At 38.5% G+C, this 27,883-nt stretch overlaps 1 protein-coding gene across 1 annotated transcript in view; it reads left to right on the top strand.

The window, feature by feature from the left end:
• Nucleotides 1-27,883, top strand: part of LOC126349411 (sphingomyelin phosphodiesterase 4) — a 169,548-nt gene that overhangs the window by 98,877 nt on the left and 42,788 nt on the right. Inside the window, exons 9-11 of the mRNA XM_050002427.1 lie at nucleotides 11,538-11,756; nucleotides 13,418-13,483; nucleotides 25,116-25,265. Coding sequence (XP_049858384.1) covers nucleotides 11,538-11,756; nucleotides 13,418-13,483; nucleotides 25,116-25,265 — 435 coding nt within the window. The remainder of the gene's footprint in view (nucleotides 1-11,537; nucleotides 11,757-13,417; nucleotides 13,484-25,115; nucleotides 25,266-27,883) is intronic.

The raw sequence follows: 27,883 nt of genomic DNA, 5'->3' as shown, positions 1-27,883 counted from the left end.
TCTATTTTATTTATTTCTTCATAAGATACAGAAAAGACAGTGTTTATATTGGAAAGCATTACAATAACAACACTAATTAAAAAAAGGACTTAAACAAAGTTTTTATCTGGAGATATGCTTAAAATTGATGAGAAATAAGATGAATTTACAGTTTGAGTGTAGTATTCATAATGAAAACTTAATTTAACAAAGTGGAAATGGGAACTGAGTCCAATCATAGCCATTCTAGGCTGACATTCTGCCGTGTGTTGATTCCCAGTAAGGGCATCTCTGCTTTTCTTGACAAATGTGAAACTTAATATTCTATGTCACTTGAATGGCTTTCTGCTAAAAGATGATCAGCAGTTGGTGAACCTTTCTTCTGCAATCGCCAACTTCTCTCAAGTTCATGTAGTCTGATTGCCATAGCTCTGTCTGACTGACCAGTAAACTTTCACACTACTTGCATGTGATTTTACATACACCACAGTGTGCTAAGGGCTGCAATTTGTCTTTACTACTGAATAAAAAATTTGATATGTTATCGATATACTGTAACTGTGAGACTTTAACTTTTTTCCAAGGTTGTCAGAAATTTTGCCGTAATATGGGATTTTGCATCAAGATCCATAGCCACTGAGTGACTGGTGTTGGCCAGCATTCAGAAGTGGTGTAATTTTACTCATTTTCTTATTCTGTAGCATATTGTCAATCAGGGCAGAAGTTGGAAATAATTTGTTTGATGGTTTGTAGTTCTGTTTGAAAAGCTGATTTGGTAATGCAACAGATATGATGCGATGCATCATTGAATAGAAAGCTACATGTTTGTGGCTGTGAGGATGCTGGGAGCTTGCAGTAATTACCATATCGGAAGCTATGTTTTTCTGTAAATGTTAAATATGTGTTTTCTTTTACTAGTATCTATATTATGGCCAGACATATTTATAGAACAACTTACCAGCTCCACTGTAAACTGAATTTTCTTGTGTTTTGAGTTGAAATGCTGTAGTAATGCATTTAATTTCTAAAGTTATTTTCACTGACAGTTTGAACAAATTTTCTTACAGAAAGAACAATTGAATTGGATATTTTGATGATGTGGTGTGTTTGTAAGCTGGCACCACTAGACAGTTAGACACATTAGTACAGCATTTAAACTCTAACATAAAAAAATTCAGCTTAGAGTGGTGCTGTTCTATAAATTTCTTGGACCATAATATAGACATCAGTTAGAGAAAACACAAATTTAGCATTTACAGAAAAGTGTAGGTACTGATAAAATAAGCCCTGTGTGTTCCCAGCATCCACAAAATATGCAGTTTCCCATTTGGTGGTGCATCATCTCATATCTGGTGCAGTATCAAGATAAACATTCCAAATAGAACTACAAACCATCAAACAAATTGCTTCCAGCAATGGTTACAGTTCTGCCATAAATGATAATATGAAACGAAAAACGAAAATGAATAAAAATTAAACTACTTCAGTATGCTGACCAACAGCAATCACTCAGTAGTTACAAATCTTGGTGCAAATTTCCATGTATTTGGAGCAGTTCAGACACACTTACAAAAGTTTGAAGTCTCACATTACAGACCTACAATTTAATACCAATAACATGTCAAAACTTTTTTAATCAATAGTAAAGACAAATTGCAACCCTTGGCACACAGTGGTTTATATAAAATCACTTGCAAGCAGTATGAAAAAGTGTATTACGTTCAGCTGTGGTCGTTAGGCTACATGAATATGAGAGAAGCTGACAATTGCGGAAGAAAGAGCCAACCTGTACTGATCATCTTTTAGCAGAAAACTAGTCCTATGATGTATAATGTGAAGTTTTACATTATGTCAAGAAAAGCAGAAAGATGACCCCATTGGAATCAGCATGCACGACACAGAATACCAGGCTAGTATTGAATGATTGGACTCAGTTTCCCCTTTGTTAAATAAATTTTTCGTTACAAATACTAGATTCAAACTGTAAATTCATGTTATTTCTCATTGTTTGTTAAATGTATCTCCAGGTAAAAACTTTTTAACCTCTTCCTTTTTTAGTTAATATAATTATTGCAATGTTTTCCTGTGTAAACACTTTGTCATTTTGTATCTTCTGTACAAATAATATCTGTGCAAGCCACACATAATATTTATCTGTATCTTGTTTGCGACATTCAGTTGTTGTCTGAAGATGAACTGAGAAGCCGAAAGTCTGTTCGTGAACAAATCAAATGAATATAATTTTGTTGAACATCTGATTAAAATAAGGAGTGGAATAAACTGGTACATTTGTAACTGGAGAGTTGGCTGTGGTGCTCCACAGATGTTCGACAATCTTGGTTTTGAGGAGGACATCCTTCATCGTGCAGAAAACAATCTGACAATAAGTACACAAAACATTGCCATGCCTTGGGCTCCTGTAAGGAATCCAGGTCATTGAACTGTCACCACTGTGTGCATACTGTGAAGAACGAGATTTCAAAGTGAACCAATCTTCAAACATGATTTACACCCAAACAGTACGTTTCTAGGCATGGATTCCTTCTCAGAACTGTATTTACTCATATTCAGTTCCCCTTCTAACTCCTAGAAGCCTGTAATAGTGGTTGTGAAAGAATCTGTATTTGGTTACATGCTGGCCATTTACAAGTTTGTAAGTCATTGCTTATTCAAGAATTCCTCTATGATATTCAAGGAGTTGTTCTGGAGAAAGAAGTTTAATCTATCTGAAAATATCTCTGCTATCTGTCAGGCATTACATTTCCATTAGCAAATTATCAAAAGAGTTTTGTAGTTATGTGTTTCACTCATACCAGTGCCAAACTTAGATTCATTACAGTGAAGAGAAGATAATATTTCCTTCTAGTATTTTATGTAGAATATTTCTGTGTTATTCTGAAACTGCTAGCTGTTCCTAAATGTTTTAGCAGTTCTTTGTACGTGTTTTATCCCACCAGCTTTAAGTATTCAGTAGTGTATACAAGACTGTCTGTGTCCTCTGTCTCAGGCTTGTGCTGAAACCTGTATCTCGTAACAATTTCTCCATTAATCAAAATTGAAATAATCAAGAAATCTTTGATATTTTAACATTTAAAAATTTTATTATGTCACCATGAACGTGTATATAGCTTCCTCAGTGGAACAGCTGATTTGAATAAAAATGATGAACAAATTAAATCCAAACTGTGACATACTAAACATCCAATAGTCATACATAATGATCACAGAGAGCATAACTTCTCAAGTATTTTGTGAAATTATCTAAATACTGAACTAGCTGCTAGTTATTGCTGTATATGGAGTTATCAGTCTTGTAAAGTGTCTCCAACAGTGATATATTTTAATTTGTTTGGAAAAACAACCTTAATTAATAATTTTTTACCAATGTGAATGAGAACATTACCTGTTAGAGAGCCACAACTTAGTTATGTCTTAATGGAGGTATCAGTTCCATATAAACATTTATTTGTGAAAGCCATAATGATTTTCCTTATTTTAGGTAGAGCAGTGTGTGAAAATTTCATTCACGCAATTTCCTCTGCATTGCTGCATCAGTACACTGTTTCTCTTTCTCTTCTCAATTTCTAGAACAAACTTTTTCACCTGCCGTTAAGAAGTAATTATTAAAATATTCTGCAGCTCAAATATATTTATAACACTTACATTCTTCTTAATGTAAATAGCTCCATCCTCAATCATTTCCTTCTTTGTCCCTCTTTCTCTTTCAACAATGTTCTACAACAATTTAATTTTTGTACACATGTGTGATCAATTAATTATGGGACCAAAGATGCTGCTGTTGTTGGTTATATTGTTTATTACTGTAGATCTATTTCACCATGATTGCCGTCTTCAGGTCATGCGTGAAAAGTACATAGTCTGGCATAATATTTCAAATTTTTAAGTAGATAGTATAACATATTTTCAAATTATGGTCTGCTACATACATCAGGTGGTCTTGATAGCCATATGAAATTGATGTCTCAGGTGCTGTCACACTATTGTATAAGTTTGCTTCTTTGATGTCGTTGGAGCTATAATAGATGTTACACTTCTGTTGGAGAAGTTATTTGTGTAGCCATAAAAAAGTCATTTAGTTTTTGTATATAGTTATTGCATTACTTGCTGTTAGTTTATTATTAGTTTGGCTTAATGTCATACAGTCTTTGTACTGATTTTTGTAATTGTCAGTGCTTTCCTTTTGTATCACATTCACTGTCCTAATAACAATTTTCTTTTTGTGTTTAATTGGTAATCTAGCTGCATTAGTTCTATTGTAGCTGTAGTTGTAAGTTGTTTCCTGATTGTGTACTTAAATTTCAATTCTAGATTATATTATAAACCCTTGTCTAATAATTTTTTTAAAAATATAATCCAGAATGCAAGTTTCCGAGCACTATCAGGAAACAACTTACAGCAACAACTAAAATAGTGATTGGCAGATCAATTACCTATAAAACAACAAAACAAAATCACTTTTAGGACAACGAATGCAACAGAAAAAGAAAGTGCCAATAATTACAACAACCCGTACAGAAGCTATTGCTATTATGCAATTTTTGAACCATGTATTCAGATCCAGGTATATGTAAAATTCAATGTAAAGTACGTGATAAATTCTATATGGGTCAAACTGGGCATAATTTCAATATTCAATACCGAGAACACATTACGGAAAGCAGCTGTAACCATCAACTTTCTTCCAACACTTTAAAACAGCATGACACACAGCAGACAATATAGAACTCAGTGTGAGGTTTTACATGTTACACAGAAAGGACCACTAATGATTATTCTTGAAAAAATCTAAAATTATTCTCACACACAAAATTACCCTCAAGAAACTCTAAATAAACAGACTGATTTGAAATGCAAATGTCGCATAGAAAATTTTATTGAAATTATCCTTTCAAACAGAAAGATGAACAGGAAAAAAAAATGTACAAATACATCCAGACATTTTGTTGCCATGAAATTAAAAGCAAACCTTTGCAAGCATATGTCTAACTTTCACTGCTACAGATGAGCTCTTTGCATTCCATGCAGAGGCTGCTTTTGTTATGGCTGAACTACTTGCCGGATGCTGACACCTAAGGTGGGAGGTGGCGTCTGGCCAATATGAAATATTTAACAGATTTTTTGGAAACTATTAAGTGAAAAAATTGTTTTTTGGAAATCTTAGTCTGATATCTTCACTTGATTAAGGACTGGATATTTTTCTTCCGTATCCATCGTACTTATTGTGCTGCATCAAATTAAGTAAAACATTGCATGAAATTTTAGTGTGTTCCAGAGATTAAAATGTTTTGCATAAACTCTGAGCATGGTTGATTTTAGTTCATACATTGCAGTAAATCAAATGTAGATAAGGTATCAAAATTTTATTTAAAATTGAGAGCAAAACAATAGTCATTTTGTTCTAATGAGATGTGCCCAGTTCTGTCCATGCAACTTCCTGGCTGTTATGAAATAATTAGCATCTGGTAAAGTTTTATATCTTCAGTTGATAAAGTACTGAATTTCCTTTTATTAACTGTCATAGGTATTGTGTTGCATCAAATTAAGTAAAACATTATGCAAAATTTTAAAGATTTTGCAGAGGTAAATGCACATTGCGTAAATTTTCCATGTTGTTTATTTTAGCTCATACATTCCAGTGAAATGAAATTTTTATAAGATATCAAACTTTTGTTTAAAACTGAGAGCAGAAGGCTATCTCATGAGTTACAGTATTTTATATCCGAAGGACAGTTGCACCCTTTGCACCTATTAATGTTCTTGTGCATCGCAGTTCATGTGATTGTAACAATCGTCTTATCTCATAAACGATTTGAGATACAAAGACATGGTAGTAAATCATCTGCAGCAGTGAGAGGTCAACGGCTCAGAATGCATTCAGATGTAGCACTGTAGGAAAATCCAGGTGACACACATACAAGTCCATGACGCCTGGGGAACAATGTAGCTGTATGTGTATACACGCCCATAGCAGTGAAAGGGTTAAGAAAACAACATTGAGAAATTGTCACAAACATCGTGCACTGCACCACTATCTGGCATAACCAATTCCATAGCAAAAAGTAGGATAAAGTCACACATGGGCTTAGACTCACACAAACACGAATCATACAAGCAATATAATATAGCTGGTAAGAACAAAGATATGACGTACAGAATACCATGGAAGCAAGGAGCCTGTAACCACGTAACATCGCTGACTCAACTGTCAATACAGCTGTCACAAAATGGCATTATGAAATAAACTTTCCTAATTCAACAATTACACAAGTAACTGCTCCAACAAAAGTTTAACATTCACTGTAGCTCTAGCAGCATCAAAGGAGCAAACTTACACAATAATGTGACAGCAACTGAGACATCAATGTCTCATGGAAATCAAAACAATGTGATGTACATAGCGAACCATAATTCTACAATATGGTAAATTATCTACTTAAAAATTTGAAATATTGTTCCTAATCATGTACCTTTGGAAGATAACCTTAATATGACAACCACTCCAAAATAGGCCTATAGTAATAAACAACATAATAAAACACAGCAAAGTCTTTGGTCTGATAACACAGTATACAATATGATTTTACTGCCTTGTCCATCAATTTCTAAAAATTTTACAGCACTGTTTATAATTTGCAAAGCTGACCCAAAGAGGTCACCTTTCATAACTACAGACAGCGCAACAAGCGCTGCACCGTGTACAAAACACTCGTATATAAGGTGATGTGCTAGGCCTTCCACAGACTAAAGTTATATGAAAAATGTTTTGCTCGGGTGTTCGACTGTGCTTTAATATATGCTATGGTCCAGTGTGACTGTACAGATTCCTACTTCATTCAGTGTCTTTGTGTATCCCTTCACGTGGAAACAGAATAAAAGTTGGTTGGTGGTAATTTTGATATTAAGTTGGTACATTTTGGTGATGATTGCAATATTCTACTCTGTGTGCTTCGTTTCTAAATTCATTATGGCCAATATGTTTGCAGAAGAAATTCTTCAATCTCTTGTTGAACAGCAACAAGCTCTCACCAGTCAGAAGCATGATGTTGCTATGGCACTAAACAGTTTGTCAGCATTGTTGATATGCCATGTTTCATGGAGAAGATTGGGCTGCATATGAAAAACTCCTTTGGCAATATTTTCTAGAGTCACTAACTCCATGGTTACAAGAAACAACAAATTCTCATATTGCGAACAATTCCTACTCCTGTGGTGTATAAAGCAGTTGTGCTGGCTTGACCTTGCTAGTAATGTATGAAGCCAACACTGAAAATTTATTTGGGTTAGATACCTTCAGAATTTTTGGATTCTCTATTCCTGATCAGGTGCTTCTGGTATCATATCAAGTTCCATACCAACAGCTATGCTTGGAATATTCCTCCCTGTTTTTCAGAAGGTGTAAGGTGTGCTGCTGTTATTAAGGCTCACGCCATAATGAACCTGACAGCGGGCTCCAGTTTTATTTACGTGCCCACCCAATCCCAATAGCTTTACGGTGAGTTAGTCAAATTAGAACTAGATAAACTTATGTCTTTGGTGTTATGCCTGTCTATTCTAGTGAATGATATACTCCGTTGGTTATTGACGCAAAACCTAATGGCAATCTTCTGCTCTGAGATGATTTTAAAAAGTATGTCGATTCACAGTCTATTATTGATACCCATCCGTTATCCCATCAGGATGGACTCTTAACACAGCTTTCCAGGGACCAATGTTGTTGTTGTTGTTGTTGTTGTCCCTCCAACACTAAACTGGTGATCCCTTGATGCCTAAGAACGGGTCATACCACCGATCCCTTCTTCGAGTCAACCAATATTTTTCCAAAATAGACTTGTCGGAAGCCTAATTGCAATGTCTCTGGATGATGATTCCAAACATAACCTTACAGTGAAAACTCCCTTCTGGTTACATCAATACCAGCACATGTCACTTAGAATGACTAGTGCCCCTACCACTTTCCCCAGCAGTTTTTAGAGCAACTCACAGCATCTGTGCTGAAGTGCATTAACTAACGGGATGACATTGTGACCTCAGGTTCCTCAACATATGAATGTTGGTTGAACCTTTGTTGCTTGTTCACAGTGCTGCAGGCTGCTGTTCTGAAAAGCAACTTAGACAAATTACGGTTTATTCAGCCGTCAATTGTCTGTCTCACTTTGAAGTCTTGCACTCGGGCGTCAAACATTTACGCCCAAGTTACGATGTCATTATGGTGTCACCACATCCTACCAATGTCATAGAGTTGCAGGCCTTTCTTGAAAAAGATTCCTTACCTCAATAAATTTTGTCCTGGTGCAGCCACAGTGGCTCAGCTACTTCATATTCTCTTATGTAAAGGTGTTATTTTTTCTGTGGTTGCCTGCTTATGAGTGTGCTTCTATCTTATTGATGCACAATTATACTCGGCACCTTGTTTAGTTACTTTCCAACCGGGCAATATCTTGTTTTAGCCACTGATACCTCATAGTATGATCTTGGAGCCATTCTCTTGCACAAATATGCAGACAGTTCTGTATGTCCTATTGCATATGCTTCCAAAACTCTGAATCAGGTGCAGCAGTGCTACTCACTGATAGAAAAGAGCGCTTGTCATTGTGTATGCATTCAAAAAAAGTCTTATCTTCCTACACGGTTCTAAATTTCATTTGATTACTTATCATAAACCGCTATTTTCTCTTTTCCACCCTTCGGTATCTTTATCAGGCAAAGTGGCCCATCGCCTGCAACACTGGACTCTTCTTCTTCTTGACCCACTGCACAACACACTACTGCAGGTGCTTTCTGTCAATTGGCACTGATACAGCATTTAATCAGGATGAACTGTTGTGTTTCCATTCAGACACCAAAGCCCAAAATACTGTGGATGGTTTTCCCAATAGCAGTGCTCGGATTTTGGTGGCTGTTGTGGAGGGTCCTGTCTTACTTAAGGTTGGGTTATTTGCCCACCACATCTGGGTGGGTAAACCACTGGTCTGAGCATTGTACCCTTGTATAATTATTATCTTTTCCACCACCACCACTACCACTACCACCACCTCTCATTTCTTAGCACTTGATGGTGTGTTACTGTTGGCTACTGAGGATTCAGTAAAACTGTTTGATGACTAATACTATTTGTGAACACTTAGTTTTGCTTGTACCTCTACTGTATGCTTATTAATTTAAACCATTAACTTTTGTTATTTGTTTGTTTGCACTACTTAAGTCACTATGTTTACACATGACACATCTTCCAGAAGACGAAAGTTGAATTTTGGAAACCTTTCATCACTGTCATGATTACATGTTTTGAGGCCTGAAATGGATTTGGTAGCCCAGTCAGATATGGCATCTGGAAATCAGCTGTTCCAGTTTCAGGTTTAGTGGGCGCAATCACTATTTCTTTCAGTTAAATGTTAGTAGTAGACTGCTTCCTGCACAGTGTAATATATATACTTCTCCTTCACAGTGCAACGAGTCACTCCATCTATATTAGTTGAAATTTTTTTAAACAAATAGTAATCTGCCAGACCAAGCACATTTCAAAAATGATTGTGTGTTTACATGGTAGTGAAAACCAGTTGTGGAAGTGGAAAACTGGCAGTAAGAAGTGGGTTTCCAGAATAGATTTCGGAATGTTTACATGACCAACTGAAAGCGGTACAGGAAAGTTGGTTTATGAAATCCAGTTTTGGGAGGCCATGTAAATATAGTGAATGATGATGCCATCACCTAACAACATCATATGTCCTGTGCTCTGAGTATCTACTGTTATTGTCTGGCCAAATCACATGAAGTCAGCTGTAATTGGCTATCAAAATAGCGTTGCAATCTCGATTTCAGTTCTTCAGAAGCTGACGTGTGTTTGGTGGAATCTTTGTTTTTACTTTCAAAATATGAAAATATGCAGTGTAAATGTTGCTGCTTATCAAAGACGTGTACAAAATGTGGTTTTTCTTTTTACTGGCTTTTGTTTTCTAAAGTGTTTGGAAGTTCTTTGCTGGTGTAATAAAACCTTCACTACGTAAAGGATTGATAAGTGTATCAACACTAAACAAGGAAAAAGTGAATTATCACCTAGGAAAAGGTGATTATTTAACCAGGAAATAAGGGAAAACCCCAGAAATTCTTTTCTTGTCTGTTTATACACCCTGTAACTGCTTTTGGATTGTAGTAGTTGATGCTTTCTCAAAATTTCCTTATGTGGTTATTTGACCATCCATGCCCTTGACAGCTACTGTTACACCCCTACAGAGATTTTTTCCATAGAAACATTCCCATATATGCTAGTAAATGACAATGCCCCTCTCCCAGTTTGTGTCTCAAGATTTTGAACAGCGTGGCATCCACAGTGTTAGCTCCTCTCCCTTTCATCTCCTATCCAGTTGAGGGGTAGAGCCACAGACCCCTACACTCAAGACTCAGATGAAAAAACATGTCACTCAATCCTGTCCTGAGGAAGCCGTTGATACGCTCTTGAGTTCATATATGTTCACTCCCATTAGCAACCTTAGCCCACCCTGTATAGTGCTCCACATGCTCTGGCTGACACCTGACCACGTGCCTCAGAGAGATTCCATCTGTGCTTCACATCTGGGTCAAAGCGTTTAGCATGCGCCCAATGTGGATACCAGCAGTTGTCCACTGTGCACGCCTCCGATACCTTGATGTCAAGACACTAAGATAAGCTCCACCGATGCGTGACTGATCGCACATCGGAGAACTCTCAGCCCCCGCAGCTGTCTCCCCCCATCTGCACCACTCCTCCAGTGTGGTCAACACACCTTCCATGTTCTGTGCGATATTTGGATGTGAAATAATTAGAAATAGAACTTGGGAAGACAGTACATCAGTAGAAATATACCTGTGACTACATAATTTCGTAGATGTGACAAATAATGTTTACTTTAGCTAGAAAGTGACATTTATGACTGAAGCTATCATACAATCAGATTCGGAATAGTGATTGTAAGAGAGTGAATCAGTTAGAAAACAGATTTTTTTAAGTGCCTTTTTGCAAACACAGAGTGGCACAATCTCTTTTCATTGTTGCAGTCATTTCCAGTGATAGACCATTTCTTTAGTCAGAATTGCAGTGTCAGAGCAAAAGACACCTTCTGTCAGTCGTGCAATGCATTATTATAAGGTTCTCACAACAGTTGGTGTAAAACCATCCAAAGTGTTTAGAAGACTTGCAGTACAGTTCAGGGTCAACACATTGAGGAAGACTCATGTACATGCATCACACAGACTGTTTTTACAAGTATGAGGAACAGTTGAGAATGTAGTTGACTGATGTCACCCGAGGACCAGCTTGTGATCAACACATTTTTCTATTGCATAATTGAGGAGCCAAATAGTAAAATCACCCGATAATGATGGATACATGAAATATTGATTAATGTTCATTGCACAGGAATTGCAAGCTACATGGAAAATTTGCAGCTGGTATAAAGTTTCTGAAATGTAATGTTATATGTGCTAAATTTTCAAATTTAGTTTTTAATAGTATTATTATTATTATTTATTTGTTTATTTATTTATTTATTTATTTTGAGCAGGTTAAGGCATTTATCTTACTTGTGGGACAAAGCATTGGAACAGCTAGACTCCTCGCAAAAGAAGCTGAAGAACATGCATGTAAGAATCTAGGCTTCTTGTCTAGTTTCCGTGAGTTCTTTTCTGGATCATCTGCTACAGCAGACATTCCCCTGGATGAGAGGAGAAAGGTTGTTGCTTATTTGGACACAAGCTTACAGCTACTCTGCTCTACATTTGAGGTGAGAAATGTTAATTAGTAATTGTTTCCTTTCCAAAAGTAGGAGGAGTAAAGGTAACTACTCTTTTTATAATTTTCAGGCGTGTGTTTTCATTTCATAGCTCTGAGTAAGAACATTATCCAAAGCATGTACCTGCATACTACTCATTTTCTCAACTATATTGTGAGTGGTTTCCTTTATTCCATTCATTGTCTGTGTTACGTCCAGGACATTCTTGTATCTATCTTCTTTTTTTTACATTCGATGTGTTTCAGCTTCCTGTGTAATGCTTGATGATTTATGGAATTTAGGTAACAACTTCAGGCTTTAACAGGTACATAAACAGGGCTTAAAACATTGCTAATTTTGGACCATTACTATAGTCACTCACTCACTCACTCACCTGTATGACCACTTTGCCCCAGATGACTACATTGTGCTAGCACTGCAGGTCATCTGGACTGAGGGATTGTGTCAGGAGGAATGGGCAATGGGAGAAAGAAGGCAGGGAATGGAGAGAGTGGAGGGGAAGGGTGGGTCATAGTTGGGAGGGAGAAGCAATAGGTGCATCCTGTAGCTGGCGCACTTGTACTGGCCACAGGCAAGGGGGTTGCGTGCAGTGCACCTTGATGAGGAATGGATTGGGGAACAGATGCGAGGGAGACTGGAGAGGAGATGGGGTGGGTGCAGGATGAGTGAAATCGTGGTCATAGTGCAAGGGTGGAGAGGGTTGAGGGGCAGGGACTAGTGGGGGTTGCAGATTGCGGCCAGGAGGGTTATGGGATTGAAGGATGTGTTGCAAGAACAACTCCCATCTGCATAATTCAGAGAAGCAATGTGTCAAAGGGTTTTAGAGTAGGTCAAGCAAAAGAATGGGCTAGGATGTTGTGTAGATTGGGTGACCCCAGAATACCACTTTTGCAGCTGGTTCTCATGGGTGGTCAGAGGGTTAGCAGCACGTGTGTATGACACAGAAAAACTCTGTGTACTAAGTTTTGGGGTAATCACTGTCTGTGAAGGCTTTAATAAGACCTTTATCATATGGTGCTAGGGTCTACTTGTCTCTACAGATGCTCCACTCAAGGATTGCCAGGTGACGGGGGAGAGACGTTTCAGTGTGGAAGGGATGGCAGCTAGCAAAATGTGGACTCTGTTGATAGTTAGTGGTCAGATAATAATTAGTGGTCTTAATATGCACAAAGATTTGGATGGACCCACCAGGGAGCTGGAGGACAATGTCCAGCAAGATGTGCACCAGTCTGAGAAGGAAGCAGGTGGGAGAGAGGCTGTAGAGGAATAAGTATAGTGTGTCTTGCCCTTGCACCCATATCGTGCAATATTATCACTGAACCCGAACCAAACGGGCTTTGGGTTTTTAGGAGAGTTTTCTCTACAGACAGATGCCCATGCCCGTACTGCGAATTTGTAATTTATATTCCATCAAGCCCTGTCCCATTTCCACATTAATATTAGGTATTTTCTGTCTGCTTAGGAGTTCACTGTATAAAGATGGGACATCATAACTAATTGTGTACAGTGCACTGGTGAAGTGTAATTGTCGGTGAAATTTTCTATATAGTTTAATGGTTAAGTCCCGAGTAACACATGCTAGATGGTTGTTGGGTATAACTTATCGTTACTGAAGATAATCATATTATTCTTGATACTTCTTTTTTCTACAGATTCCAAGGCCAGATGTCCCAGATGTCAGCACAGTTACCCCAATATCGCCAATTATAACTCCTCAGGTAAATCCATTTAATCGTATTTTAATTTTTTGAATGTTACTGTTTATTTCCAGAATTTATCTGTTCATATGAATGCACTTAAATTAATAAATTGTATTTTACAACAACTAAGTTAAAAAAATTAGTACATTAAAACTGACTTTTTATGTAATTTGTAAAAACATTTTTCTTCTGTAAATGGACAATAAGGTTCCTCTGTTTTCTCTACATTGCCAAATGCATAAAGATCTCATAAAGATCAAAAGCTCGGCTAAGTGAAAAATCCACTAAACTTACTACAATATGTTTTAAACAATTACCTATTGTTGTTAAGTACAACTGAATTACCTGCCTCAATCCCTTGTCCACAAACTTTTTCGTGTCTCAGCTCCTTATTTGATACAAAACTGTGAGAAAGGTGTGAAAATCCCTCATCTATTACTGCCTCTTATTAACTTAAGACAATTCAATTTTTGTCTGCAAGGACAGTTGATAGCCTGAGATAACTCAGCCATTCTTAACAAGCATGGACAATCCACCAATCTCCAAGACTGTAGGCACTGTTTGTTGTCTGTTGACAGTGTCACGATCCTTGAGACTGCTCGTACACCATGTGGGAATCTAGGTGTCATCGGGTTGGTATTGTCCATACTCAGCCTCCAGGCGTGACATTTCTTTGAAAGTGACAGTGTTACCACCTTGCCTCTTTCTTAGTCAGGCAAGAAGAAAGTGGCTTACCATCTGGTGAGCAAGATGTATGAGACAGGTGAAATACCCTCAGACTTCAAGAAGAATATAATAATTCCAATCCCAAAGAGAGCACATGTCGACAGGTGTGAAAATTATGAACTATCAGTTAAATAAATCATAGCTGCAAAATACTAACACGAATTCTTTCCAGACAAATGGAAAAACTGATAGAAGCCGACCTTGGGGAAGATCAGTTGGATTCCGTAGAAATATTGGAACACGTGAGGCAATACTGACCCTACGACTTGTCTTAGAAGATAGGTTAAGGAAAGGCAAACCTATGTTTCTAGCTTTTGCAGACTTAGAGAAAGATTTTGACAATGTTGGCTGGAATACTCTCTTTCAAATTCTGAAGGTGGCAGGGGTAAAATACAGGGAGCGAAAGGCTCTTTAGAATTTGTACAGAAACCAGATGGCAGTTTGTAAGAGTCGAGGGACATGAAAGAGAAGCAGTGGTTGGGAAGGGAGTGAGACAGGATTGTAGCCTCTCCCCAATGTTATTCAATCTGTATATTGAGCATGCAGTAAAGGAAATTCGGAGTAGGTATTAAAATCCATGGAGAAGAAATAAAAACTTTAAGGTTCACCGATGATATTGTAATTCTGTCAGAGACAGCAAAGGACTTGAAAGAGCAGTTGAATGGAATGTAGTCGAGTTAACTCGGGTCATGCTGAGGGAATTAGATTAGGAAGCAAGGCAGTTATAGTAGTAGAGGAGTTTTGCTGTTTGGGGAGCAAAATAACTGATGATGGTCAAAGTAGAGACGATGTAAAATGTAGACTGGCAGTGGCAAGGAAAGCTTTTCTGAGGAAGAGAAATTTGTTAACATCGAGTATAGATTTAAGTGTCAGGAAGTCGTTTCTGAAAGTATTTGTATGGAGTGTAGCCATGTATGGAAGTGAAACATGGACAATAAATAGTTTGGACAAGAAGAGAACTGAAGCTTTTGAAACGTGCTATAGAAGAATGCTGAAGATTAGATGGGTACATCACATAACTAATGAGGAAGTACTGAATAGGATTGGGGAGAAGAGAAGTTTGTGGCACAACTTGACTAGAAGAAGGGATCGGTTGGTAGGACATGTGTTGAGGCATCAAGGGATCACCAATTTAGTATTGGAGGGCAGCGAGGAGGGTAAAAATCGTAGAGGGAGACCAAGAGATGAATACACTAAGCAGATTCAGAAGGACGTAGGCTGCAGTACGTACTGGGAGATGAAGCAGCTTGCACAGGATAGAGTAGCATGTAGAGCTGCATCAAACCAGGCTCAGGACTGAAGACCACAACAACAACAACAACAACAACAACAACAACAACCACTACAATGAATAAGAGTTCCCAAAGCTTTTATTTTTTCCATTCTCCAAATACATCTCAGATACGTATTTTGTTTATTTTACATTATCATTCATACTGAAACAGTGGTATGCCTTGTTTCCTTACAACAGATGCCTTAAAATGAACAATCCTGCTGAAATGCAACTAGTCTTACAGAAAACACATATTATATACCACTCTCATGTGTGAAACTAAACATTTACATCAGTGTGATATAACTCACGTTCATTAATGACAACAATATTAGAAAGAGGCAGTTTACTTTTCTAATAGAGTATGTACATGACAAAAGCATGTACAAGGGGAGACCCAAAAGAAACTGGACTCCGAGCGTGCTGCCACTCGTAGACATAGTGCAGGGTTCTCTCGCTAGATGGTATTACTAGAGACCTTCATGAAACAGCTGTGCAGATGGCGTCAGTGTAGAGCTGAATGTGCAAGTGTGTTATTGTGTTTCTCTGACTGTTGGCGGGTTACCTCTGCGAAGTTGTTATGGCAACTTTAAAAGAACAAAGAGTGTGTGTGAAATTTTGTTTCCTGCTTAAAAAAACTGCAACAGAGACACACCAAATGCTTCAGGAAGCTTTCCAGGAGTACGCTATGAGCCGCACTTAGGTTTTCGAGTGGTTTGGGTGCTTTAAACGTGGAGAGAAGTGTGTTGAAGACCAAGCTCGTTCTGGACGCCCTTCAGCATCGCAAAATGAGGACAACACTGAAAAGGTCTGCCAAAAGATCAACAAGGATCATCGCCAAACGATCGACCAAATTTCAGCAGAGACAGGAATCAGTTGGAGCTTGTGCCAGTGAATTTTGAGTGAGGATTTGCACATGAGACGTGTTGCTGCTAAATTTGTTCCATGCCTTCTCACACAGGAGCAAAAAACCATGCGCATGAATGTGTGTCATGACTTGAAAACAAAGATTGCATGTGATCCAAACTTCTTGAGCAAAATCATTACAGGGGATGAGAATAGGTGCTACAGGTATGACCCAGAAACCAAGCAAGCATCAAGCCAGTGGAGGACTCCCAACTCTCCCAGACCAAAAAAAGCAAGGCAAGTGAGGTCAAATGTGAAGACGATGATCATTGTCTTTTTTGATGTTCATGGAATTGTGCATCGGGAATTCGTACCCCCTGGCCAGACTGTTAACCAGCACTTTTACTTGGATATTTTAAGGCGTCTGCGAGAGGATGTGAGGAGGAAACGCCCAGAACTTTGGCGATCAGGTGACTGGTTTCTGCATCACGACAACGCTCCAGCATACGCGGCCTTACGAGTGACCCACTATTTAGCATCTCAGAGGTGGTCTGTTGATCTCCACGCTCCGTATTCGCCGGACCTAGCCCATGCGACTTTTCCCTATTGCCATGAATGAAAAAACACCAAAAGGGGGGTGTTATGACGATGTGGAGGTGGTAAAAACAGCTTCGCAAAAGGCACTGGATAATATCAAACTTCAAGAGTTCAAACATGCTTCCAACAGTGGGAAAAGAGACTTGACTCGCATGTAATGGAGAGTATTTTGAAGGTGACTGAAGTAATTTTGTAAAAAGGTTCATCAATAAATTTTTTATGACAACAATCTGGTTTCTTTTGGCTCCGCCCTCGTATAATTTGTTTCAAAATTTTACATTGAGTGTAAACTATTGGAAGATAGGTATAAAGTGCTTGAAACTAGTTGTGGTTTAAGAAAATAGAGGAGTAATAAACTTACAGTGACAACTGAAAATTCCTTCTTATCGTGGACAGTTACCTTAACAATTAGGCTATCTTGAGTGCACCTCCAGGCCAGACTCGGACTACCTTTGTTACTGATGTGTGTACTTATAATTTCTGAACAATGTTAGTAGAGGATCTCTCTTGGCATATATGAAAATAGCACCACTGGGGGAATGAAGTTGGTGGAGGACTGTGGCTTACCCATCCATGAAATGAATTAAATGCACTGAAATTCATTTGGTCAGTGAGAATGGACTCATTGAAGATGCAGTAACATGAAATTTTCAATTGCAACTGCAGCATATTTGGATGTTTTAGACTGACATCACTTCACACCATTGCATCTTTATTGATTATATACTCATTGATTTATTCACTTCATTCCAGTGCATTTAATTAATTTCTAAATTGAGCAAGACATCTGTTAAGTGTGTCACATTAGCTTCTGTAAGTGAAGTAAAGGAATAACCTATCTTGGAAAATAAACAGGTCATAACAAACTGGTATTGACCATGTTCAAATAAGCTTGGAGGAGAATAGGTGGTGGTTGCTGTTGCAGTGCATAAGCACAGCTTGATAAACACCAGGCAGTCATTCTGAATATTCTACAAAAGGATTGGTAATATGGGTAATCACGCTCCCAAATGGGTACCACTTGAGTTAACATGTGTACAAGTGCACTTAGTTCAAAATCAGGTAATCAGGTACAATACAAGAATGTTGCAGATTAGTCACTTTAGTAAATGTTAAAGTTGTACTATTTTGTAATTTTTACAGTGCAAACTATTTAAGGTAGTAGACAATTGCTAGGAAGGAGCAGGTTTCAAAGCCTCATTCAACCAGTCTGATTTAGACAGAAATTATCACAGCTTTGCTAAAATTGTTCATTTTACTAAAACTGCCACTCTGAATAATATTGAATGAATACAGGCAAATCTAGTACTAGTGATTGTAATGTTTTGCGTTAAGGATTTTTTATTCAGGGATACATAGTATCTGCACTTACTGTGAGACCAGGGTTGCCACAGGTTCTGGAATTCAGCGAATATCACGGACTTTCAAACATGTCAGGGAAATTAAAACACTGGAAAAATCTCGTCTGCAGCTCAGTGATCATCTTTATGCTGAGTTGGCACTTATCATCATTGTTATTGATTATCAGAGTATTTGCACAAGTTATCTGTTGCATGGATTGATCAATGGGGTCCCATTTCATCAACATGCTGTCTGTGACCCCTGAATAGCTGGCCACACTAGTGAATTTCTGCAACAGGCCGAAACTGTAGACCATTTGTGCAGATATCTCTAATGGATCAGGGCTGCCAATCCAAAGCCCATCCTTTCCCATTAATGTGCACGTCTTGCCCATCAGATCTGATCTCATAAACCTGTCCGCACGCCGGGTCTGTTTGTGTGTGGCATAATGCAGTGGAGTTTTGTGTTTTATCAATGGGCAGGTGAATACAGGACTACCACGGGCTATAAATTCAAAATCTAAAGATGGGTCCACATTGAGCGTACTGTGCTGCGCCGTGCCGCGCCGCACAGTTTTCCGGCTGTTGTTACATCAAAGGAAGTGGCGCATTTGCGCACACTCAGTTTAGACGGCTCCTGGCTCGCTCCATCTTCAGACCATGTGCGCGCTCCAACTGGAACACAGTGCATGCCTCGGAACAGCGCGGACGGCGCACTCCTCTCTGTTACAGCTGTGCGCAGGGTGCAGCAGCACGGTGCAGCACGGCGAGGCGCGCTCAATGTGGACCCGCCTGAAGAGGGGTAATGCAGGGGTAGGTTAAATAATGAATAAAAAAAATAAGGGCACAGATAATCTACTATGAACAGCATAATGAGCGCATTATTGTAACCAAGACAGACACAAAGCCCATACCTACCACTGTAGTACAAGTTTACACACCAACTACTCCGCAGATGATGAAGAGATTGAAGAAATGTATACTGCGATAAAATAAATTACTGAAGATAGTTAAGGGAGACAAGAATTTAATAGTCATGGGGAACTGGAATTAGATAGTAGGGAAAGAAAGAGAAGGAAAAGATGTAGGTGAATATGGTCTGGGCGTAGGAATGAAAGAGGAAGCCGCCCGGTAGAATTTTGCGCAGAGCATAACTTAATCATAGCTAACACTTGGTTTACCGAGCGAGGTGGCGCAGTGGTTAGCACACTGGACTCGCATTCGGGAGGATGACGGTTCAATCCCGCGTCTGGCCATCCTGATTTAGGTTTTCTTTGATTTCCCTAAATCACTCCAGGCAAATGCCGGGATGGTTCCTTGGAAAGGGCACGGCCGGCTTCCTTCCCCGTCCTTCCCTAATCTGATGAGACCGATGACCTCGCAGTTTGGTCTCTTCCCCCAAACAACCCAACCCAACACTTTGTTTTAGAATCTTGAAAGAAGGTTGTAGTGGAAGAGGCCTGGAGACACTGGAAGATTTCAGATAGATTATATAATGGTAAGGCAGAGACTTAGGAACCAGGTTTTAAATTGTAATACATTTCCAGGGACAGATGCGGACTCTGACCACAATTTATGAGTTATGAACTGTATATTAAAACTGAAGAAACTGCAAAAATGCGGGAATTTAAGGAGGTGAGACCTGTATAAACTGAAGGAACCAGAGGTTGTAGAGAGTTTCAGATAGAGAATTAGGGAACAGTTGACAAATGCAGGAACAGAAGAGGAAGAATGGGTAGCTTTGAGAGATGAAATTGTGAAAGCAGCAGAGGATAAAGTAGCTAAAAAGACGAGGGCTAGTAGAAATCCTTGGGTAACAGAAGAAATATTGAATTTAGTTGATGAAAGGAGAAAATGTAACAGTGCAGGAAACGAAGCAGGGGAAAAGGAATAAAAATGTCTCAGAAATGAGATTGATAGGAAGTGCAAGGATGGGTAGAGGACAAATGTAAGGATGTAGAGGCATATACCACTAGGGATAAGATAAATACTGCCTGCAGGAAAACTAGAGAGATCTATGGGAAAAAAAAGAGAACCATCTGTATGAATATCAAGAGCTCGGAGGGAAACCAGTCGTAAGCAGAAAGGTGAAAGGAGTATATAGATGGTCTATACAGGGGCGATGTACTTGAGGACAATATTATGGAAGTGGAAAAGGACATAATGAAGTTGAAATGGGAGATATGATACTGCGTGAAGAATTTGACAGAGCACTTAAAGACCTTAGTTGAAACAAGGGCCCGGGAGTAGACAACATTCCATCAGAACTATTGATAGCCTTGTGACAGCCAGCCATGACAAGACTTCACCTATCTGGTGAGCAAGATGTGTAGGACAAGCAAAATACCCTCAGACTTCAAGAGGAATACAATAATTCCAATCCCAAAGAGAGCAGGTGTCGACAGGTGTGAAAATTATGAACTATCAGTTAAATAAATCATAGCTGCAAAATACAAACACACATTCTTTAGAGGTGAACGGAAAACCTGGTAGACGCTGACCTTGGGGAAGGTCAGCTTGGGTTCCGTAGAAACGTTGGAACATGCGAGGCAATACTGACACTACGACTTATCTTAGACGCTAGATTAAGGAAAGGCAAACCTACATTTCAAGCATTTCTAGAGAAAGCTTCTGAAAATATTGACTGGAATATTCTATTTCAAATTGTGAAGGTGGCAAGAGTTAAATATAGGGAGCGAAGGGTTATTTACAATTTTAACAGAAACCAGACGGCAGTTATCACGCGTCGAGGGGCATGAAAGGGAAGCAGTGGTTGGTAAGGCATGAGACAGCCTATCCCTGATGTTATTCAGTCTATACATCGAGCAAGCAGTAAAGGAAAAAAAAAATTGGAGTAGGAATTAAAATCTATGGAGAAGAAATAAAAACTTTGAGGTTTGCCGATGATATTGTAATTCTATCACAGAAGAGCAGTTGAAAGGAATAGACCATGTGTTCTAAGGAGGATGTAAGATGAACATCAACAAAAGCAAAACAAGGATATGGAAGTGAAACGTGGACGATAAATAGTTTGGACAAGAAGAGAATAGAAGCAAGGTGCTACAGAAGAATGCTGAAGATTAGATGGGTAGATCACATAACTAATGAGGAGGTATTGAATAGAATTGGGGAGAAGAGGAGTTTGAGGCACAACTTGACTAGAAGAAGGGGTCGGTTGGTAGGACATATTCTGAGGCATCAAGGGATCACTAATTTAGAATTGGAGGGAAGCCTGGAGAGCAAAAATCATCGTAAGACCAAGAGATGAATACACTAAACAGATTCAGTAGGATATAGGTTGGAGTAATTACTCAGAGGTGAAGAAGGTTGCACAGGTTAGAGTAGCATGGAGAGCTATGTCAAACCAGTCTCTGGACTGAAGACGACATCATCATCATCATCATCATCATCATCATCCATGGACCTGGTACTGTAATGTTCCTCTGCAGGCTAGAGGCCACAGGCAATGGATTTCAGTAATTGAAACTGTCTCACCACAAACACATCGCAAAGTGTGTTGTTTTATAGACATTTTATTTATTTTAGCACATTTTAGCTCTTCAAAAGTAGCTTATATATTATAAAGTATGGATGACAAGAAGAAGAAAATTTTGGCAGTTGCTGATGGTTTGTACACTATGTGCTCAGATATTTCTTGAAACAAAAGTCACGTAATACCTCTGCCTTACCTTATACACTTCTTTCACGAGGCCTATTTTTTTCTGAGGTTATTTCTGAAATTAGTGAAGTTATTTTAAATCTATTTTGTGATGCAAAGGAAATGCGTATTTTTGTCACCAAATGTGTCTTGTTTTATTGAAAAAACAAGTTAGTGGACTCAATAAAACCCACATTCCATTTGGCTTGCTTTCTCCATGTAAAAACGGTTCATTACAAAAAATGTTGATCTTAGTACTTAAGATTTTTGCTCACCTTAGGAAACACCATCTGCTTGCAAGTGTTATTTGGATATTTCCTTGTTCGGTACTATTATTTCTTGTATTGTAGCTGTGAAGATGGATTGTCAACTTAAGTCTTTATTTACCCTTGAGGTCTCAAAATTTGTCAGGGAAAAATGCTAAAACTTGTCTGGAAATTAGGGAATTTCGCTTGGGGATAGTTGTGGCAAGTTGTGAGGCTTTATTTACTATTTTGGGATTGGAAGTATTGACAAAGTCAACCGCAGTCCAAAATAAAGGCTAAAACAAGACTTGCTGCACAGTCTATGGGAATTGCAACATGAACACTGGAAGCTACTACTCAGATTGTCAATTTGGTGGGGACATTCAAGGACAATGGGACATTTCTGTGCTTCAGTAGGTCTTGATTTTATGTATGCTCTTGTTTTAACACCAATAGTGAAACACGTCAGCTCCTTATAGGAGATTGTTCACTCTCATACAGCGTATCTAGCCGAAGAATGTTTGGGGGATTTTTGCAAACTGCTGATGAGAGAGCCTTCTGCAGAAGAATAATATTTTACTTGGTGAGATATTTGAGTCACTGTGCATGTATGAAGTTAATACTTTGCTTTTCTTACTATAACTACCACCTTTCCTGTGGCTCCCACTTCCATATCCCTCCATGGTCCATATTTTGGGCAACGCTTCGGCTGGACCTATCGCAAGGCCCAAAAGGTTCCGTTCCACCTGAGGCCCTTTGCCGGCAATTTCTTTCTCTTCTTGGCAAGTTCCAGGGCTCAGAAATAGTCTACACCAATGGATCAATAGCTGATGGTCTTGTTGGCTTCGTTTATGCTCACGTTGGATATACTGAATAACGTTCCTTGCCGGATAGCTGCAGTGTTTTCACTGCAGAGTTGGTAGCCATCTGTCGCACCTTTGAGCATATTTGCTCCTGCACTGGTGTGTCCTTCATCTATAATGACTCCTTAAGCAACCTTCAAGCTCTTGACTAGTGCTTCCCTTGATATCATTTGGTAATGACTATCCAGGAGTCTCTTTACGCCATAGAACTGTGGACGTTCAGTGACCTTCATTTGGGCCCCAGGACATGTCAGGATAGTGGGCAATGAACTTGCTGACACCCTGGCCAAACAGGCTACTGGTAAACCAACTCTGGAAATTTCTCTGATCGGTCTTCCGCCGCAAAGTGTTCACGTTCTGGGATACTGAATGGCATACCTTCAGAACCCCAAACAAACTCGGTGTTATCAAGGAGACAACGAATGTATGGCGGTCATCCATGTGAGCCACTCGCAGGTACTCTGTTGTCCTTTGCCAGCTCTACATCGGCCATACGTGGAGAACACATGGGTCACCTCCTCCATCATGAGAACCCACCTCAGCATCGCTGTGACTCCTGTATAACTGCCATCCACCTCTTGTTGGACTGCCTTATTTGAGCTATTCTGTGGCTGACTTTTAACCTTCCCAGCACTATACCTACAATGTTGGGCGAAAATGCCTAAATGGCCAATTGTTTTTTGTTTCATTTGCAAGGGTTTTTTTATCGTACCATCAAAGCTTGGGCACCTGGCATTCTGTCCCAGGCCTCCATCCTCCCTCCCTTTTACATCTTCGTCGCTCTTACTTTGCTTTTTGTTTGCCTTGTTTGTCTCTTCTCTATGTATGTTGTGCTCACCTTCTCATGTAGGCTGGCGATTTTAGTATGTTGCAGAGCGGCTGGCTCATCCTTTTTTTTTATCGTTGTGATCTGTGAGCTCAAGCCATCTGCTATGTTATTTTACTGCGTCCCTCTACCTTTCCTTTTAGTGTGTATTTCCCCCTTTGTGTAACTATTTTTATTTTCTCTTTTGATATGGTTCCCCATTTAATTCCCCCAATTCATTTGTTTTTAATTGTTTTACTTTGAGACATGTTTGCTTGAGGAAAAAGGGATTTATGACCCCTGTAGTTTGGTCCCTTTATACCCCAAAACAACCAACCAACCAATCATACTATAAAAGATCAAACTTACAATACCAATGTTTTAGTATATACTTATTGTATTAGAGGATTAACAAGCACCCCACAAACTGCAATTAGGAAAATTTTTGCACCTTTGACTTCTAGCTCTCTATCTGTTGGGATAGATTCCACAGATCACCATCTGTCCTACTTTACAGCAGACAAGCCTCTGAACCCCACGTTCTTGAAGGGTTGTAGACATCCAACTATTTAGTGCCTAGTGGTAGCTTCATTGCCTCCTACCTCTTTCCGCAATTGCTCACGATAGTAGCAATCGAACAGCTTTGTCATTTTTGAGATACTTGTTCATATGCTCTGTGTAATAATAAACTACCCTTCGTCAAACTCATTTATTGCAATGGATTTCCCCATTTGCAGCCCATATGTTCGTTAGGATGATCCTCCACTGACATACTTTTGTTATCGCTTCAAATGCCCGTAGCGCCACCAGGCGGCGTCGGACATCTCAGTGGGCAGTGGTCATAATGTTTTGATTTATTACTGTATACTGGCTGGGGAGGCGGGAGCTGTAATTTATAATCAACCACCAAAACAAATTGTTAATTATTATTGTTGACTGTTGAAAAAGCTACTTCCTAAAGAGGTAATACTGTGTGATCCAAAACCAGAAAATATGTTTTGATGCTGTTATATATTGGGTAAGACTTAAATTTTTGGATTAAGTGTAATCGACAAAGTGAAACAGTTGTTGAATCTGGTCGGAGTGTGGATTAAAAACAATGAATGTTTTTTTAGAATTTTAAAATATTAAGTACACAACTAGATTACAGTATTTACAAAAGGTGAGCATGAAGTAACCTCACCTCCACTGTTGGCATTGCCAGGGTTAACAAAAAGTTGTTTACATTTTTGTGTACAGCAATGCATAGTGCTATGGTGTTCTTGACTACACTTGTGAAAGCAACATTCTTTTACAGGATCCCCTTGTCAGTCCTTCCATCCGTGATTGGAGACAGAGGCGCTTAATAGAGTACCAAGGAGATCCAGAACTGCAGCCAATAAGATCATCAGAAATTGCCTTTCTTGTGAAGATTGGCTACCAGATTTCTTCAAAGCTTAATGAAATGGTAATCACAAATATTTTTGTATGCTACCTGTGATTCCAGGAGTATAACAACACTCTAGTCATATTACGACTAATCATAATTTTCTTATTGGTAGGACAAGCTGCATTTAGAGACATGAAATTTTTTTTTATTTATTTGCTGATTTAGGTATTATTTTGTGCCGGTGTTAGTTCCTTACAACTTATTTCTAAACTATGCTGCCCTTATTGTTCAGTATTACGATGAAAATAGAATTATACCTATTAGTTACATTATTAATGATCAGTGTTGTTCTTATTACAACACTATCATGTGCCCCATAGTACTGTACAGTTCAGAAAGCTTGACACTTCCAAAAAATGAAAGAGAGAAACTGCATGTTTTCGAAAGAAAAGTAATGAGAAAAATCTGGGGACCTCTGTTGGAGAATGGCGTATGGAGAAGTCAAAATCAGTTAATAAAGCAGCTCACCATCATCCATAAATTAAAAAGTAGGAGACTGCAATGGGCTGTACATGTGGCTAGAATGGAAACCAACAGAATCAGCTAGAAAGCATTTGAAGGAACTCTGCAGACAACAAGACCATTGGGCCGACCTTGTACAAAGTGGATAGATGACATAGAGAAGGACATCGCAGCATTAGAAATTTCCGCAGGGTGGAAGCAGATTGTTGATGCAGCGCGTGGTCTACAGGGCCTGTGATCACTGAGAAGAGAGAGTGAGAGAGTTGTTGTTATGATTAATATTAGCACATCTAATTTATTTTCATTATTGAAAAAGAAACCTCTATGTTAAATCTTTTAAATCTAATCAATTAAAGAACAAAGAACTCTGCAACCAAACAACATTGAAAGTTTTATAATCATAACTCTTGAAGTTCTCTATTGAGATATTAAGCCACAAAAGCTTCAATACTTCACTATAATTTTGCAACTGCCACTCTGAATCTGTATTTGAACATAGAGGCCAAATTGCCCTCAGCACATCAAATTTTTTAATGCTTTTGCACAACAAACTGTAGCAAAAATGGCGTGTTTTGGAGAGATCCTAAATGTGGTGCACCATTTGAACTCTATTTCGGAACATCAAATATGGAATTTTAGCATAACAAACACTGCTTCATTGACTTGTATCAGCCAGTCACAATACAGAACATATAACATCACAGAGACATGTTTCTTGTGGTACAACAGTACAATGAAAATGTTTGCGACAATATGTACTCAGTATTATTTTTACTATTGTGCAAAGTGAAGTTGTGATAGCAGTGTGATCTGCTGTGTAATTAGAGGTCTGATTGCCTGATAGATGTAAGCTAATCAGACTCCATTTTGGCTCAAGTGTTTTTAAAGCTAAATTGCTGTATTTGTTGTTTTTCATATTTATACTGCGTACTACGAAGCTGTGCCATTTAATTTCTGCACCACTTTGGAGGTGTCTCCAAAATATGAATTTGTTGTACAAAAGGGTAGGGAAATTTGATTGTTGGCAGATAAAACTGTTATCGGCTGATGTCATATCAAGACATTAGTTCCTTAGGCTGGAAATAAATGGTCATTTTAAACTTGCATGCATACATCAACCTTGGGTGGGTGTGGGGGGGGGGGGGGGGGGGGGGGGGGGGGGAAGGACACAATTTCAGCATTAAACAAATAGCAGTTGCCATTGTTAGTAACCAATTGCCTTCATGTTTACAACATTTCTAAATGGGAATGGTGAAAATACCAAATTTCATAACTTGTAAAATCTGATAGAGTCGAATTATATTAGTAAATCACTGATTTCCTGTTATTTGTCGCATTATTGTTTACATGAAATTTTTCTACTCCTAGCAATACTTTATATTCCTCCTATTTGAAGGCAACTAAGAGAGGGTAGCTACAACCAATTTTCTGTGACTAAAATTGAAGCTGAACCAAATGAAATACATTGAAAATTGTAGAACTTTTTTGCAGTTCGAGAATAAATCGTCATTGAACAGGAATGGTATGAAAAACTTAGGAAAGCACAATCTGATCTAGACAGTTATTGCTGTAAGAGCTCAGAATTTCTTGTAGACTTTGTCACAAATTTTCCTTATATAATAAAAATACAAACAACCAAGTTTCAACAGCATCATGTTTTTGTTTGGCATTGTGCCAAAGTTTGCACTGTCGAATTGTAGGTGTTTTCAGAAGTGTGTACAGTAATTAGCTAAGTGGTACCATTGATGCCAGTAAGACCATCACTGATAATTGTTGTCCTTCAGAGGGAGAAGACACGCTCATTGTCATCGTGGATTAAGTAATAGTATTAAAATGCTTTGAGACTGATGTACAAATATATTTAGCAGGACGGTTGGAAAGGAAAAATTATGGATTAGGTTGCTGAAGATAGCCTGCCTGAAAAACCTGAACTATTATTTACACTGAAGTGCCTAATAAATCAAATTAGGTTTGTTATTCAGATCTGTTGTCAATCTTCTTCATCAGTGGATTGAAGAAAAGGAGGAATACTCTCTGTATACTATGAATCTGTTACACAGATATAATTACAGCAGTTATAGTCACTTTTTAGTATGAAATTTCCTGAAAATGAAGAAAAATAAGTCTGATAAAAAGATAATTCCAGCAAGATACAATCATTGTAAATCTGTTGT

This window comes from Schistocerca gregaria, chromosome 1 (assembly GCF_023897955.1).
Source record: "Schistocerca gregaria isolate iqSchGreg1 chromosome 1, iqSchGreg1.2, whole genome shotgun sequence".
NCBI lineage: Eukaryota > Metazoa > Arthropoda > Insecta > Orthoptera > Acrididae > Schistocerca > Schistocerca gregaria.
Note: the sequence above shows the minus strand (reverse complement) of the source record. Positions and strands in the feature narration are given on the sequence as shown.